Below are 13,474 nucleotides of genomic sequence, written 5' to 3' on the forward strand. Positions count from 1 at the left end.
GCAGGAATAGTTGAGTTGGGTGTATTTGCATTGTTTAAGGTTTGGGTCTTTTATCCTCTGAATTGTGACCTTCCTGGGTTTGGGACACAAGCAAAGCCAGCCGGTTGACTTTGTTTTTATTTGTTTTTGTTTTATATAAACACATTACCCTTCCAGAATATTTAAGAGCAGGCTTTGGCTGAGAATCTGAGACTTGCACTAGACAAACTCACTTAAGAGCACATGGTGACTTTGGAAAGCTTTTTAGAAGTTAAACATCTGTGATTTTCTTTAGGGGGGATTGGATTAGGGACAAAGAAAAGAAAATCCGAACTGATTGAAGCCTCTTTCTTTTTGCCATAAAGTCACTTCTAAGTTAAAGTGTAAGAACACCATATGTTTATGCTTGTAGTGTTTAATAGATACATTAATAGTTTGCTTTTGTTGTTCGTGGAGACAGGGCTTCTCTGTACAGCTTTGGCTTTTCTGGAATTCATTCTGTAGACCAGGCTGGCTTTGAACTCCTAGAGATCCGCCTACCTCTGCCTCCCAAGTGCTTGGATCAAAGGTGTGCACCACCACCACCACCTGGCTAGTTTGCTTATTTTTAATCGACCCAAGAATTCACTCATTTGTTCTTGTCTGGGATTTGGTTTGTCCACAGGATGTCCTAAACTCGTAGTGCGTTTCTCTGCACAAATATGAGAGTAAAACTCTTAGCCTGAAGAAGCTCGTTCTGTCTTCTGTGTGAACACAAGCTTCTAATAAGTCCTAACATTAAAGATGCTCACCCATGGAAAGAACACTCAGCCAGATTTCCACTGTGGAATGCCTATGGCTGGTCCTCTTCTACCTCCCTCGTGGTGAAGAGGAGAATCCCTTCCTCTTTTGTTGTAGCCACTGTTTGTATTCTGTGTTTGGGGAGACACAGGAGGGAGTAGGGTATGGCCAGGCAGTAGAGTGCATGATGCTGAGTGTATATACCTGAAAATGAACTGAAAGGCAGAAGCTGGAATGGGTCAAAGGGAGATGGTCCAGAACGCACTAGACAGACACTAAGTGCTGCCGCAGGCTTCTGACACGAGGAGGCTACCCTGTTCTTTGGGTCCGGGTACCATTTGTGGAGTAGAAGGAGCTCACATTGAAGATTCGTGACTAGGGGGACAAAGAAGTGGCTGTGTGTGTTGAAGGTGGAGGGTTCATTGGTAGTGACCACTTAGGTCAGATGGCTATCGGTGAGGGTACGGGGACACCACTGAACTGACCACTCCATGGATAGAAAGGAAGGTTTATTGGGGATCAAACCAGGACTATCTCTGGCGGTTGGGGAGGCACAGAGAGAAGGGTCAGTGGCAGAGAAGCGAACAGATTTCTATGACGGTCAACAGGGTGGTGTCTTTGAGCTGATACTGGCTATTCAATTGAGTGACAACTAGATGCCCTTGCCCCTTTGGGGTAAATTAAGGGAGCTTCCTGTTTCTGTTACCTAATAAAAATCCTTTACCTGGCCAAAGTCCTTCTGTTTAGGACTTGTCACAGCACTGCCATTTGGGGGGGGGGGCGCACTTTGGACCTAACAGAGGCTATAACATATAGAGACACACCCCCCCTTTTTCTTCTATGTGTTGAAGGGAAAACAAAAATATTCTTCAAACATGAGTACTAGTCATCATATTTCCAAGTTCTCTCTCTGCTTAATTCAGACTAATTCTGTCACCCCAAACCAGAATCTCCAACTGACCACAGTCCTGGCTTGGTTAAAGTCCCGGAGTTTTGACTGTTTTAGACATGGATACCATTGGGAAGATTCATGGGGTTCTAGGTTGGATTCTTCTGATGTGAGACGAGGAGACAGACTTAGAATTTTTATTGGACTAAGAAAAGTGGTTACAAATGATTCTCATTGTCAACTTTTCTCCTCTGGCTGGAGGCAGATTTGGACGCCTTTCCTGGCAGTAGGAGGTGTGTGTGCACTTGACTATGAGCCAAGCTAAACTTGAGAGCAGCCATTGGTCTTGCTAGAGTGGCCAAACCTTGCACGTGTGCTCATTCCTAAGATCCCAGCTGTCTGATTCAGCTTCCCCCAGACCCCGTCAGGACCCAAATCACCACACACATATGTCGCAGATGCGAGCCCCGAGACATTTACACTTGGCTGATTTTAAGAAACAGGGTGTTCTCCTTTCTGTGGGCGTGGGATAGGGGTATGGCTCTGTTTCTGGGTGCATAATCATGTGTAGAGATAGCCACCGTGCGGCCCGAGCCCCAGGAGTTACTCTGTTGGCTTATGGCGAGGCAGTCGCCTAGCGAAATTGAACTTGACAAGTAGCAGAGGGCGGTGTGATTTGTAACAGTCGTGGAATCTTTCAGGTTTCAGCGGAGTGAGTTAAGACAGCCATATCAAAGCGTAAATGAACCTAAAGCAGGCGGTTATGCTGAGTGGAACCCACTAAGGTTTGAATCGTAAGCTGAGCACGTACAGTGGCATGATGGGTAAACTCTAATTTCCAGAGTGTAATATCAGCATCGCCACTCAAGTTCCACTGGAAGGTTCGACCTCCTCTCCTCCCATGCTTCCTGTGACCCCCTGGGCTGCTGTTGTAGTGACATGACAGTTCATGGCGCTTGGCTCCTCCTGAGATGCCTTGAAATTTCACATACACTTGTGTCAATTTATTCCATGTGTTTGAGCCACACTCTCCTGGACCGCCTTGTTGTTGTTTTTTTTTTTTTTTCTTTTTAAAGATTTATTTATTTATTATATATGAGTGCACTGTAGCTGTCCTCAGACACACCAGAGGAGGGCATCGGATCTCATTACAGATGGTTGTGAGCCACCATGTGGTTGCTGGGAATTGAACTCAGGACCTCTGGAAGAGCAGTCAGTGCTCTTAACTGTTGAGCCATCTCTCCAGCCCCCTTGTTTTGTTTTAATGGCCACACAACTCGATTAATTCTTGTCCCCCCTGCCCCACTGTTTGGAATTTTTTTTTTCTTTTTTTCCGGAGCTGGGGACCGAACCCAGGGCCACTGAGCTAAATCCCCAACCCCCACTGTTTGGAATTTAAGTCACAAGACAGTAAGACCCATGTGCATGTATATTTTGTTTATTAAGTTATCCGTCTGGGAAATAGGTTCAACCAGATGACCTGTTTTTGATAAGCAAAGAACTTTTTTTTATTATTAAAGTTTACACAAGCCTGTAAACATCTGTTAGGAAAGATGTACTGTATTTTTTAATATTTTGGAATACGTTTGAAACACACATTTTTTTCTTTTTTACTCTGGCAAAAACAGTGGCTTGATGGATAGAGGAAACGACACTTCTCTCATTCTTCCCCCACTTGCCTCTGTCAAGTGGTCCTCATAACCTATGTACCACATAGAATAGGCGTGTCCCTCCCCCGCCCCCCAAACAATGCCTCTTCCTCTACAGGGGAAGGAAACTCAGAGGAATTACAAGGGATTACTAAACTGTAATAAATAGCTTTATTTCTCCAGACTGGGAACAATCATATTTAGGCGAGTGTTGTTCTACTCAGTCGTTTAGCAAAGGATGCTGTGTGATAGGGAGGGGTGAGAAAGCTCCTGATCTAATGAGTCATTGCTCAGTGACGATCGGTCTCCAGATAGGACGAACCCTTTTCCTCAGCAGCTTGGTTTGCAGAGAAAAGCAACATGGATACATACTAGATGTGTGATCAGTGCGTGACTGTAATCTCAGCACGCTGTAGAGAGGAAGTTTAAGGCTAGCCTGGTTTACATAGTGAGTCGCAAGCTAGCCTAGGCTACATAGCAAGACCTCGTCTTAAAATCCAAGACAAACGAAGAATAAAACACCATGCATGAAGCAGCAGTTAACTAAGCACAAAACTATCCTATGGAGAGCAGAGGTCGTCTTCTGGGATAAATGTGTCTGGTCTTATTTATTGAATCCTTTATTTTTTAAATTATTTTTACATACATTTGAAATGATGTAAGGAAGAAAGGAGACCAAAGAATAATGGCATCTGTCTATTCCCTCCCTCGTTTTAGAAATAAAAATCACCGTATTTCCCCCAATTATATTCTCCTTCCTTTCCCGAGGAGGTAACACCCAGCCTGGTGTATCTTTAATTTTCAGCTTTTTAGATGGCAGTGCACCCGTTCTAATGGTTGGTTGAGATTTTGGTGGACATGTCGAAGTGGACTTGCCTAAGGAAGAGAGACTGGGAGTAGAGGAGCTGTTCATTTTGTTTCCTTCAGTAGATTTTCATTTGTGAAAGCCCTTTGCTAGGTGCTGTTTGAGATGAGTTATCAAGTATGCATGGGGTCCTCTCTCATTGACCGTTGGTGTCTAGAAGGGGATTAAAGGCCTGTGTACAAAGTGACTGTAATTCAGAGTGTGAATAGCAATGATTATAAATTGGTGAATTGGTGGTTGAGGAGGTAGAGATGCTGAGCACAGGAAAGGCTTAATCGATGCACTGTGCCTTAGGGTTTACCTGGTAGTCTCTCTAGGGTACTATGTCAGAAACACTACTCACCTCAGTAGTTTATCCACAACAGAAACCGATTCCCTCCCTCTCACCCCCACGGTATTTGAGGCCCAGAAGGTAAAAAAAAAAGGGGGGGGGGTTTGCAGGCTCCTTCCTGGCTCTTCGGGTAATCATCTTTGTCCTATGATCTCATGCTGCAGAGAGCGATCGCCAAAGTCTTTCTTTTATACTCGACATGAATCTCATTGAGGGGGGCTGTGCATTTCCAATCCCCAATCACCTCCCAAAGGCCCCTATTCTAGCTCTGTCACACTGAGGGTTGGGTTTTAACTTAGGAATGGGGGGCTTATTTTTCTTAAGTAGATACTTACTCCTCGACAGTTTTACACATGCATATGATAAAGTTTTGCTCACCACCTGCTAAACCTCTAAGAAGTCCCTTCCTGTTTTTGTAAAGTATATGCGTGTGTCGAGTACACGCACCTCTGTGTCCTCTCTAGTTAGCTTTTAGTGTCAGCTCAACACAGCTTGCAGTCACCTGAGAAGGAAGTCTCAGTTGAGCAGCTGCCCAGATCAGATTGGCCACGGGCCTCTCTGTGGAGGCTTGTCTTGATGTTTCATTGATGTAGGATTGCCTTGCCCACTGTGGGTGGCATCCATCCCTACTCAGGCAGTCCTGGGTTCTGGGTAAGAAAGCCAGCTAAGCAAGTGAGTAGTGTTCCGTTGTTTCTGCTTCCAGTTTCTGTTCTGGCTTCCCTCAGTAGTAGGCCATGACCCGAAAGACAGCATAAACCCTTCCCTCCACTGAGTTGCTTTTGGTTGTTATTGTGTCACAGCAATGGCAAGAAAACCAGAACAGTGAGGCTGGGAACTCTCCCTAACAATTAAAACTGTTCCTCAGCAGAACTTCAGCACCTCTTGTCAAAGCCGCCTCTTGAGCATCCTGATACCCTTCAGTGCTGCACACTTGCATTCGCAGGACTGAACATACACTTCAGCACTCCCCCGATAAGACACTGAAAATAATTAGTGTTATTAAATCCTGACCCTCGAGTACCTATCTTTTTAGTATTCTGGGTGGTGAAGTAAGAGACTCACACAAAGCATTTCTCCCGCCCGCGCTGTCTGATAGCCGTCTTCAGGTAAAGCATTTTACCGTCATTTGAATTGCAAGCCAGACTAGCAGCTTTTCGAATGAAACATAACATTTATTTGAAGTAATGATTGGCAAACCGTGATTGTTCACAGTTGAGCATTTATCACACACTCTATTCCAAAGGGATGAAACAAGTAAGAAATAAGCCTGTCACTTCAATTAAAGAAACAAACAAAACAGAAAGACACCTCCCGGATTAGCCATCACACTGAAGCTCGACCTTTTAAATGAAAGTTAATTTTTGGGGGGAACTTGGCGCCTGTCACATTGTGCTTGGTAGCTTCTCGGGATTTTTCAGTTAAGAGCTCATGTAATATTAATGATTACGATGGTTTGATATTGTGTAATAAAATGTGCCAACGTTTTTAAGATTTGCAAAACCAGCGTTTTCCCAGTTGGCCCAATCTATGATGTTACAAAATCTTGCATGGCTAAACGATCCCGTTAAAGCATGAGCAGGCCAGGGGGTAGCTCTCTGGTAGAGCGCCAGCCCATTTAGTATGCATAGTGCCTTGGGTTAATTCTCCAGCACAAAACAGAACAAAACCCATAAAACAGATCATTGGATTTTACAGGACCAGAGCACAGAAAGTTAATTGGTACACATTAAAGTCTGCGCTGGAATTTACCTTTAAGAAATTGCTATTCGTCAGGGCTTGGTGAGGGGTAGGAGAATGGCTGCACTTAGTTTAAAAGGGTCCTCTGTTTCTGAGGTTACAGCTCTTCAAGACTGCATGTACCTCAGCAGGACAGTGAGAGCTTGGTTCTGTGTTCAGTTCCCAGCACTGACAGAGCCAGAAACGTATCTCCGCAGGTTGAGTGTGGGAGGGAGGTCAATGGGAGCAAACTACAGGGGTGAACGAGTTGACGAGCTTAAAGCTACCTTGTAGGTAAGCATTCTTTAACTGGTATGGCCTGAAACAGCGAATTAGCACACAGGTGAGCTGTTGGCAACATACTAGTTTTGGGAAATGAAGAGGGAATTGTGGTGGCTCAGGAGAATTAACGAGAAAGAAATTCAAAGTTTAACCCAGGCCTCGTGGCGCACACCTCTAGTCCCAGCACTCAGGAGGCAGAGGCAGGCAGATCTCTGAGTTAGAGGCCAGCTAGGTCTACAGAGTGAGTTCCAGGACAACCAGGGCTACACGGAGAAACCCTGTCTCAAAAACCAAAGCAAGCAAACACACCAAAAAGCAAGAACAAACAAACAGACAAGAAAAAAAAAAAAGAAATTGAAATGCTCGGTGTAAGGCCATGGGTTGACGTGTCTAAGATTAGGAAAAAAAGGCCTCCTGATGTCTGGTCCAGGGCCCATCTCACTTAACAGATACCGTAGGAATTGTGTGTATTTCAGTTGTTCAAGGTCACCTAGCTGGTGAGTGACCAAGAGTTGTCTTGCTTCTCTAAGGAATGAGCACCAAGGAGCTCAGGCGAGCCCCACATCGGAGAGGGCTTAAATAATGGACCTCAAAAGTCTGGGAAACAGGAACCAAGCAAACCCAAACACAGTAGACAGGAAGGAATAATTGAAACCAGTGCGGCAGAGGGGCCCGAAAGACAACACCAGGACTCACTGAGACAAGGAGTTGGTCCTTGAAAAGACAAGCTAGACTGACAGAACCTTAGCTGGGTTAACCCAAAGACAGAGGGAGACGATCCCCATTAGCAATCTTAATCCCAGCAGGCTTCTAACAGTGTCTGCTTCAAGGAGCAGGGGAGATTGTCTGGGAAATGAACCTTTATGTGTGGATCTTAGTGAGAACGTTTGGTGGGCACTAAACAGAGTTTTTCCTGGAATAGTGAGTTTAGAAGAAGCTATCCGGACCATGAAAATGATAGCCAGTCCTATTTGGGTAGGGGGGAGAGAAATATAAGCACATTTGAAAATACATGTGAATGTGTGAAACCAAAAGCTCAGACGCTAGCGGAGAAGTACAGCCCGGCTAGAAATGCTGGCAGGGCGCTAAGCATCCTGTGGTTTGGAAGGTATTTCTCGCATGTTGCTGGTTTTGAGGTTCGCAACCTACAGGAAGTGGGCATGGCCACGTCAGCAATCTGGATATTGAAGTTCTGAGAGACAGTCATGACCAGAAGAGGTCTCTAATAGCCTTGGTACAGAGGAGTTATCTGGCTCCAGGGATGCCAGGAAAGGAAGAAAAGGACAGTGAAGGACACCAAAGATTTGAAGCGATGGCAGCCATAACGGAGAGTCAGTGAACGGGCTGTTCTTTGATGTTTGCTTCAAATGCTAGGGGAGGCAGGAGGGAAGAGACCCATGAACTTCCCTTCTGACTCTCCGCGTGGGCTAACTTTCCACAAGGGTTCCACACTGAGGGTTCCGTGAGTGTGTTAATGATAAGAGCGTCACTGTTCATTTGCTTAGTGGGGGTTATGTGAGGCCAGCTCACGCAATTCTACATCTGTGCATCATAAAGTCCTTGCATATTTAAATCTGAGACACTCAGCTGAAATTAGGTGTTTTCCCGCTCCGGTCTTTACTCCACAGATACTGGGTAAAGTATCCCCATGATGAGTGAAGGAACTAATATTAGCTGTAAGATTGAGAAGAGACTCTTTGTTCCGAGACGTTCCGTAGGATGCAGTTTGGATCACTCTGGAGCACAAAGAAACTTCAAGGACAATCCTAACCTTACAGCTTAGTGGAGCTGCACCGCATGGGCTTCCAGACCTCTGCTCTCCCAGACTGCACTGTTACTCCACTTGGGTAACTCTGCCAGAGTGGAAGTCTGGGTGAAGAAGATGCTGTGAGCTAGGCCAGAGAGATGAACGGCTTAGTGAGCATTAAGGAGCTCTGTCTGAAGTGGACCCTCTAAGGAGATGGTCACTCCGATGAAGTTTAGAAAAAACAGTGTTTCCCTCACCACCCCACCCCCAAATAAATAAAACAGTTGGGAAGCCTCTGGAAGGAAACGGAATTTTGGTGATGTTATGGATACAAAATGAAATAAGGAATGTGTGTCTCTTCATCTTCAACCCTAGTAGGCTTTCAGAACTTTGGTAAGAGCCACGCCGATGTTTATCATGAATTGTAATGTGTCTTTTCAACTCAGCCATTAGGCTTAGAGTTCCACAGTTCTCCAAGTCATTTGAACATGGAGATTCGAATGACTAGTTTTGTTTTAGGGGTGGGTTTGAGACAGGTGTCTTGCTGTGTAGTCCTAACTGTCCTGCATTTCCTATGTAGCCTGGGTGCTGGTCTCAGCCCCACACCAACAGTCCTTTTTCTTCAGCCTAAGTTCTGGAATTATAGGCCTTTACCACCATGCCTGATTGACTGGTTGTTTTAGATTTTTGTGGGTTTCTCCTTTGTTTTTCTGTATGAAAATTTGGGGTGTCTATCTGCAGGTTCAGTGTAGAGGTGGCCGTGACTATGCCATGGAGCAGTAGTGTCCGTCTTCTAAGTACAGATCCCGCACAGGATCTAGAACTTTCAGACGAGTCCCAAGCAAGCCATAGTCTATGTTGTCAGCAGGGTAACTTTTGTAGCAGTCAAGCAAGCAAGCATGTACAGCTGCTTTCGGCCTCTATACCAGCTGCCAACAGGGCGGAGTTTCTGGCTTTTTTCCCAGAGTGTTTCAGGTTGAACCAGAAGCCAAACTTTCTGGGGCTGGGACACAGTCACAGTGTAGAGACTGTTTTGAGGAGAGAGAGAGAGGTGTGGAGTGGAGAAGCCGCTGAGGCCTGCCCCCTCACCCACTTAGTTCCCTTTCCATCTTCATCTGGTCCCCTGTCCCCCAGTCATCTTGCCACCTAAGATAAGGAGCTCTCTGAGCCCTGAAGCAACTGCACAAGGGTGAGGTTTGGAGGATGAAGGTTGTGTGTGGGGGTGAGGGGAGAACCTATAGAACCTGTTTTCTCAATTCAGCCCTTGGGTGTGCCTGGGTTGTGTTGATTTGATTTGGTTTCCCCCCTCCTTTCCCAAGTGCCATCTCCCTTAAGTCTTGGTCTATGAGTTGAAGTTTCTAGTGGGAAGGGACTTTTTCTAGGGTTGTGGTAGGGGTGCGGTTCACCTGGCCTGGGGTGTTTCCCTTCTCCTGTGTTGGAATGGGCCCGTGGATATTATGAGTTTAACCCAAATGATCTAGAGACATCAGGACTCTAGACACAGAGCGGTCTCACTATTGTAGTTCTAGAGTGACTCAAAAATATCTACCTTGCTAACATTCTTCATGCCCCGAACAGGGAGGTTTTCAAGAGCAAGCAAGTGGTGTGTACCTTTTCTTTCATGAAGATGTCACCAGCTTGGTCTCTCTCACAGCTGCCGTTCTGGGTACATGGCATGGCAAAGGGTAACCAGGAATAACCCATATGGTTTTCACACAACTTTTGCCCACCTACACTCTGCAGTTGCTTACAAAAGATGAAGTTAGAGCTGAACATGGTGGCGGCGATGTTAGCCCACAGCGTGGCTGTTATCCGCCCTCATTCTTCTCCATTTACTCTCGTCTGTCGGCTTCCACATGCTGGCAAAAGAGGTTCAGACGTGTGTAGGTTTCTATGTATTGACAAGTCGAAGAGCAAACAAAGCAAGTTGTTCTTGAGTTCTAGCTTTGGTTAGCCTCTGTATATAATCCTATGGATGCCTTAAGCTGTGACAGAGGAGTTAGAATAATGTCGAAAATAATTACGCACCAGCCATAATTGACAAAATCTAAGTGCCCTTAGGTTTTGGTTTCGAGGTTAGTCTCTAGCTCGGTGTGTAAGTAAATTTCAACATGAACATTCTCTCTGGTACAGAAATCCAGATGACCAGCCTTAGCGACACCATGCTTCCTATCCTTATGTGCAGCTTGCTGAGAACCTTTCTCACGGGGCATGAACAGTTTGTGTGCCACGAACAGCAGGGCATTAGGTCCTGAAATGGTGACTTTTTTCACTGTCTCTGATGCAGGTGGATTCTTAGAATCGGCACCTGAGTGGGAACTGGGCTTTGAATCTCACTGCTATGGAAGTTTTCTACCTAAATCCTGATGGAGCACACCATTTGGGTTTTAACATTGGTCTCCTGTGGCATTCGATATTGTGCTCTCTGAGGATAAGGAGAAGCAGAAACCCCCATCTGTGGTTCTGTTTTCACGTGACATAGGCGCCGCATGCTGTCGGAATCTTCTTTTTCAGATCAAATATTTCACCTCTTGCATTTGGAGTTTCTCTGTGACGGGTTTCTCGGCCTGTCGCAGCCTCTTTATTAGAACGTACTGCTGGAGGACAGGCCAGGCTTGGTGTGCGTCTTACGAGGGTGCACGAAAGCTCCAGACAAGCAGCCGGAGGGCTAGCTCATCCAGATGCGAAGCCGGAACCCCCCAGATCTCATGTTTTCTTTCTTTGTTCCAGAAGCAAAGGTGGATAATGAACCGAGCTGCTCTCCAGCAGCACAGGAACTGTTGACAAGACTGGGATTTTTACTGGGAGAGGGGATCCCAAGTGCCACACACATAACCATCGAAGACAAAAATGAAGCCATGGTAATGCCGGAGAGAGAGGCTGCATTTCCTACATGCTTAGCTTGCACCCTACAAGTGTGTGTGGGAGGAGGGGCCTCACTTTGTTTTTGGGTCAGATGAGCTCTGGGCACTCGTGTTTTGAAATCTATTACAACAGTTTCTCTGGGTCTCTGCAGGGGATGGTGGTGGAAGTATAATTAAGGCCAAACAGAAGGAATCCGAATTTAAGAAAATGTCCATGTTAACCTTACAGCCGTGGCCCAGGGTATCCCAACTACGTGGCTGGAAGTCATCTTATAATAAAGCTACTTCTGTCTGGAGAGCACTGTTCCTCTCAATAGACTGCTTTGGTCTAAGGTTTTCTGTGCTCTCTCAGCTGCTGGGATTTGGGGGTTGAGGGGGAGGGATCAGTGGGACGAAGAGAATATTGCTAGGAGATGAGGTAGATAGAAAATGGGAGAGAATCAAATGTTTCATCCTTCAGGGAGGCATGCTCTGTCTCAGGAGCTCCCGCCACCTCTGAGTATGCAAGTAGCAGTGTGAGGGTTAGAACTTCGGCCTCCCTTCGCCCAGGGGGTCTCTGTGAGGAAGCATGGCTGGGGAGGCATTGACTGAGAGCGCAGTGGCCACCAGTCTCCTTTCCTGAACACACAGCTCATAAATCTTCAGGAATAGAATCAGGCTGCCGTGCTTGGGAAACATTATAGAAACACGGTCCCCAGGTTTCCCGCACAGAGGTCAAATAACCCATTTGTCTTCTGCAGACTTTAAATGAAAGGAAGTCTGCCTGTTGGCCATCTCTGTTTTATGAATTTGTGTTCCCACTGAAGTATTGCTAAGACTGCCCTTCTGGTGAAACCTCCTCAAAGGAGGCAGCCAGAACAAAGACCACGTTTCCTTTAGCATTTGGAAAACCGTGTCTGTCCCTATTTAGCCACAGAAGTTAAAAACTGTCTCCATTTGCCTTGTGTTTAAGTTTCATCATTTTAGCGTCCAAAACAAAAACATGTGTCGAATCGCACCGTGTAAGCCATGTTAACTCCTCCCTCCCTTCCTTCCCCTTGCAGTGCACAGCCCTGAGTCAAGGCATCAGTCCTTGCTCCACACTGACAAGCAGCACCGCCTCTCCCAGCACCGATAGCCCCTGCTCAACCTTGAATAGCTGTGTCAGCAAGACGGCAGCCAACAAAAGCCCCTGTGAGACCATTAGCAGCCCTAGTTCCACCCTGGAGAGCAAGGACAGTGGAATTATAGGTAAGAAGTGCACTGCCTGGTAATGCAATGGCTCGATACTCGTCAGCCGGAGCACACATAGTCACCTCATGAGAGGGGTTCCTTGTGGTCCGTGAAGGTCAAACTACAGACCCCTCCCTGCTCATTGCTGGCAGCTCCGGGCTGCGTGCAGCCAAGAGAATGAATTTCAGCTCCTGTATTCCTCGATGTTTATTTTATATCACTGGGCTTATATGTTTTTATTTCTTTGGGTTTTTTTTTTTTTCTTTTAAAAAGAAAACAAAAACACCCTATCAGGTCGGTCCTGTGAAGTTACAAAAACCCTCCCACCTTTCTGGTCAGTTCATTCCTTGGCATCAGGCCCCCTTAGGGCACCATAGAGGGTAATGAAATGGTTGCATATGAAGCGGTTTTCACAGCCAAATCTCAAGGTTGCTTTTCCCCCTGGTGACCTATAGGGCCTGTGTTCTCTGATGCTTATAATGGGATCAAGTCACTGTTTTGAGGCCAGGGTTTTTTGAGAAAGCCTTCCCGGGCCTCATGGTAGATACCGTCCTGCTGAGTTGAGGGTAAGAAGCCTGAATTCTAACGGGCTTGAGCAACATTGAATTAACTCCTTCACACACTTCCTTGTGTGATATCAGAAGCCGGTGACTCTAAGGGTATCTGTGTCCATGTACGTGATCCTGAAAGGATTGCTCGTGTGATCCTGAAGGGACTGAGCAGTGATGTAGCTCGCCTGTTCTCCTCCAGCCTAGGCGTGCAGATGGGTGGGACCCCAAGCCATCACTCAAGCCTTCTGCTCTGCGGTGGTGCTGATATCACAGTGGGTCTCCTCTGAAGAGCTCCCGGCTTTCCCTTTGCTGAGCTATGCTCACAACGGTCCTTGAGGAATCGTTGTGCATCATCTTTCATCGGCTCCCCATCCATGTCAATATGTAGTCAAAAAGAGCTCTGGGCCCCAGTCACTTAAGCTTTCACCCGTGCATAATTTAAAAGCCAAACCATGAGTTTATCCAGGTCAGACTTTGAGGATGCACCCACCCCACACCCAAGAGAGTACTGAGGTCGGGCCGTGGGCTCGCTGTAGAGCTCTGCATATGTTGGGAAGGACTCAGCTTAAGCCAGGAGGCATCTTCCACTGATCTCAGTGGGACTGGATT

At 46.3% G+C, this 13,474-nt stretch overlaps 1 protein-coding gene across 6 annotated transcripts in view; it reads left to right on the forward strand.

Annotated features, from left to right (window-relative positions):
• Tanc1 (tetratricopeptide repeat, ankyrin repeat and coiled-coil containing 1) overlaps positions 1–13,474 on the forward strand; it is a 233,790-nt gene that overhangs the window by 148,894 nt on the left and 71,422 nt on the right. For all 6 annotated transcript variants that reach the window (XM_063283615.1, XM_006234204.4, XM_017591681.3 and 3 more), the window contains 2 exon segments: positions 10,969–11,099; positions 12,146–12,332. In XM_063283615.1, the coding sequence (XP_063139685.1) occupies positions 10,969–11,099; positions 12,146–12,332 (318 nt within the window).

This window comes from Rattus norvegicus, chromosome 3 (genome assembly GCF_036323735.1).
Source record: "Rattus norvegicus strain BN/NHsdMcwi chromosome 3, GRCr8, whole genome shotgun sequence".
Taxonomy (NCBI): domain Eukaryota; kingdom Metazoa; phylum Chordata; class Mammalia; order Rodentia; family Muridae; genus Rattus; species Rattus norvegicus.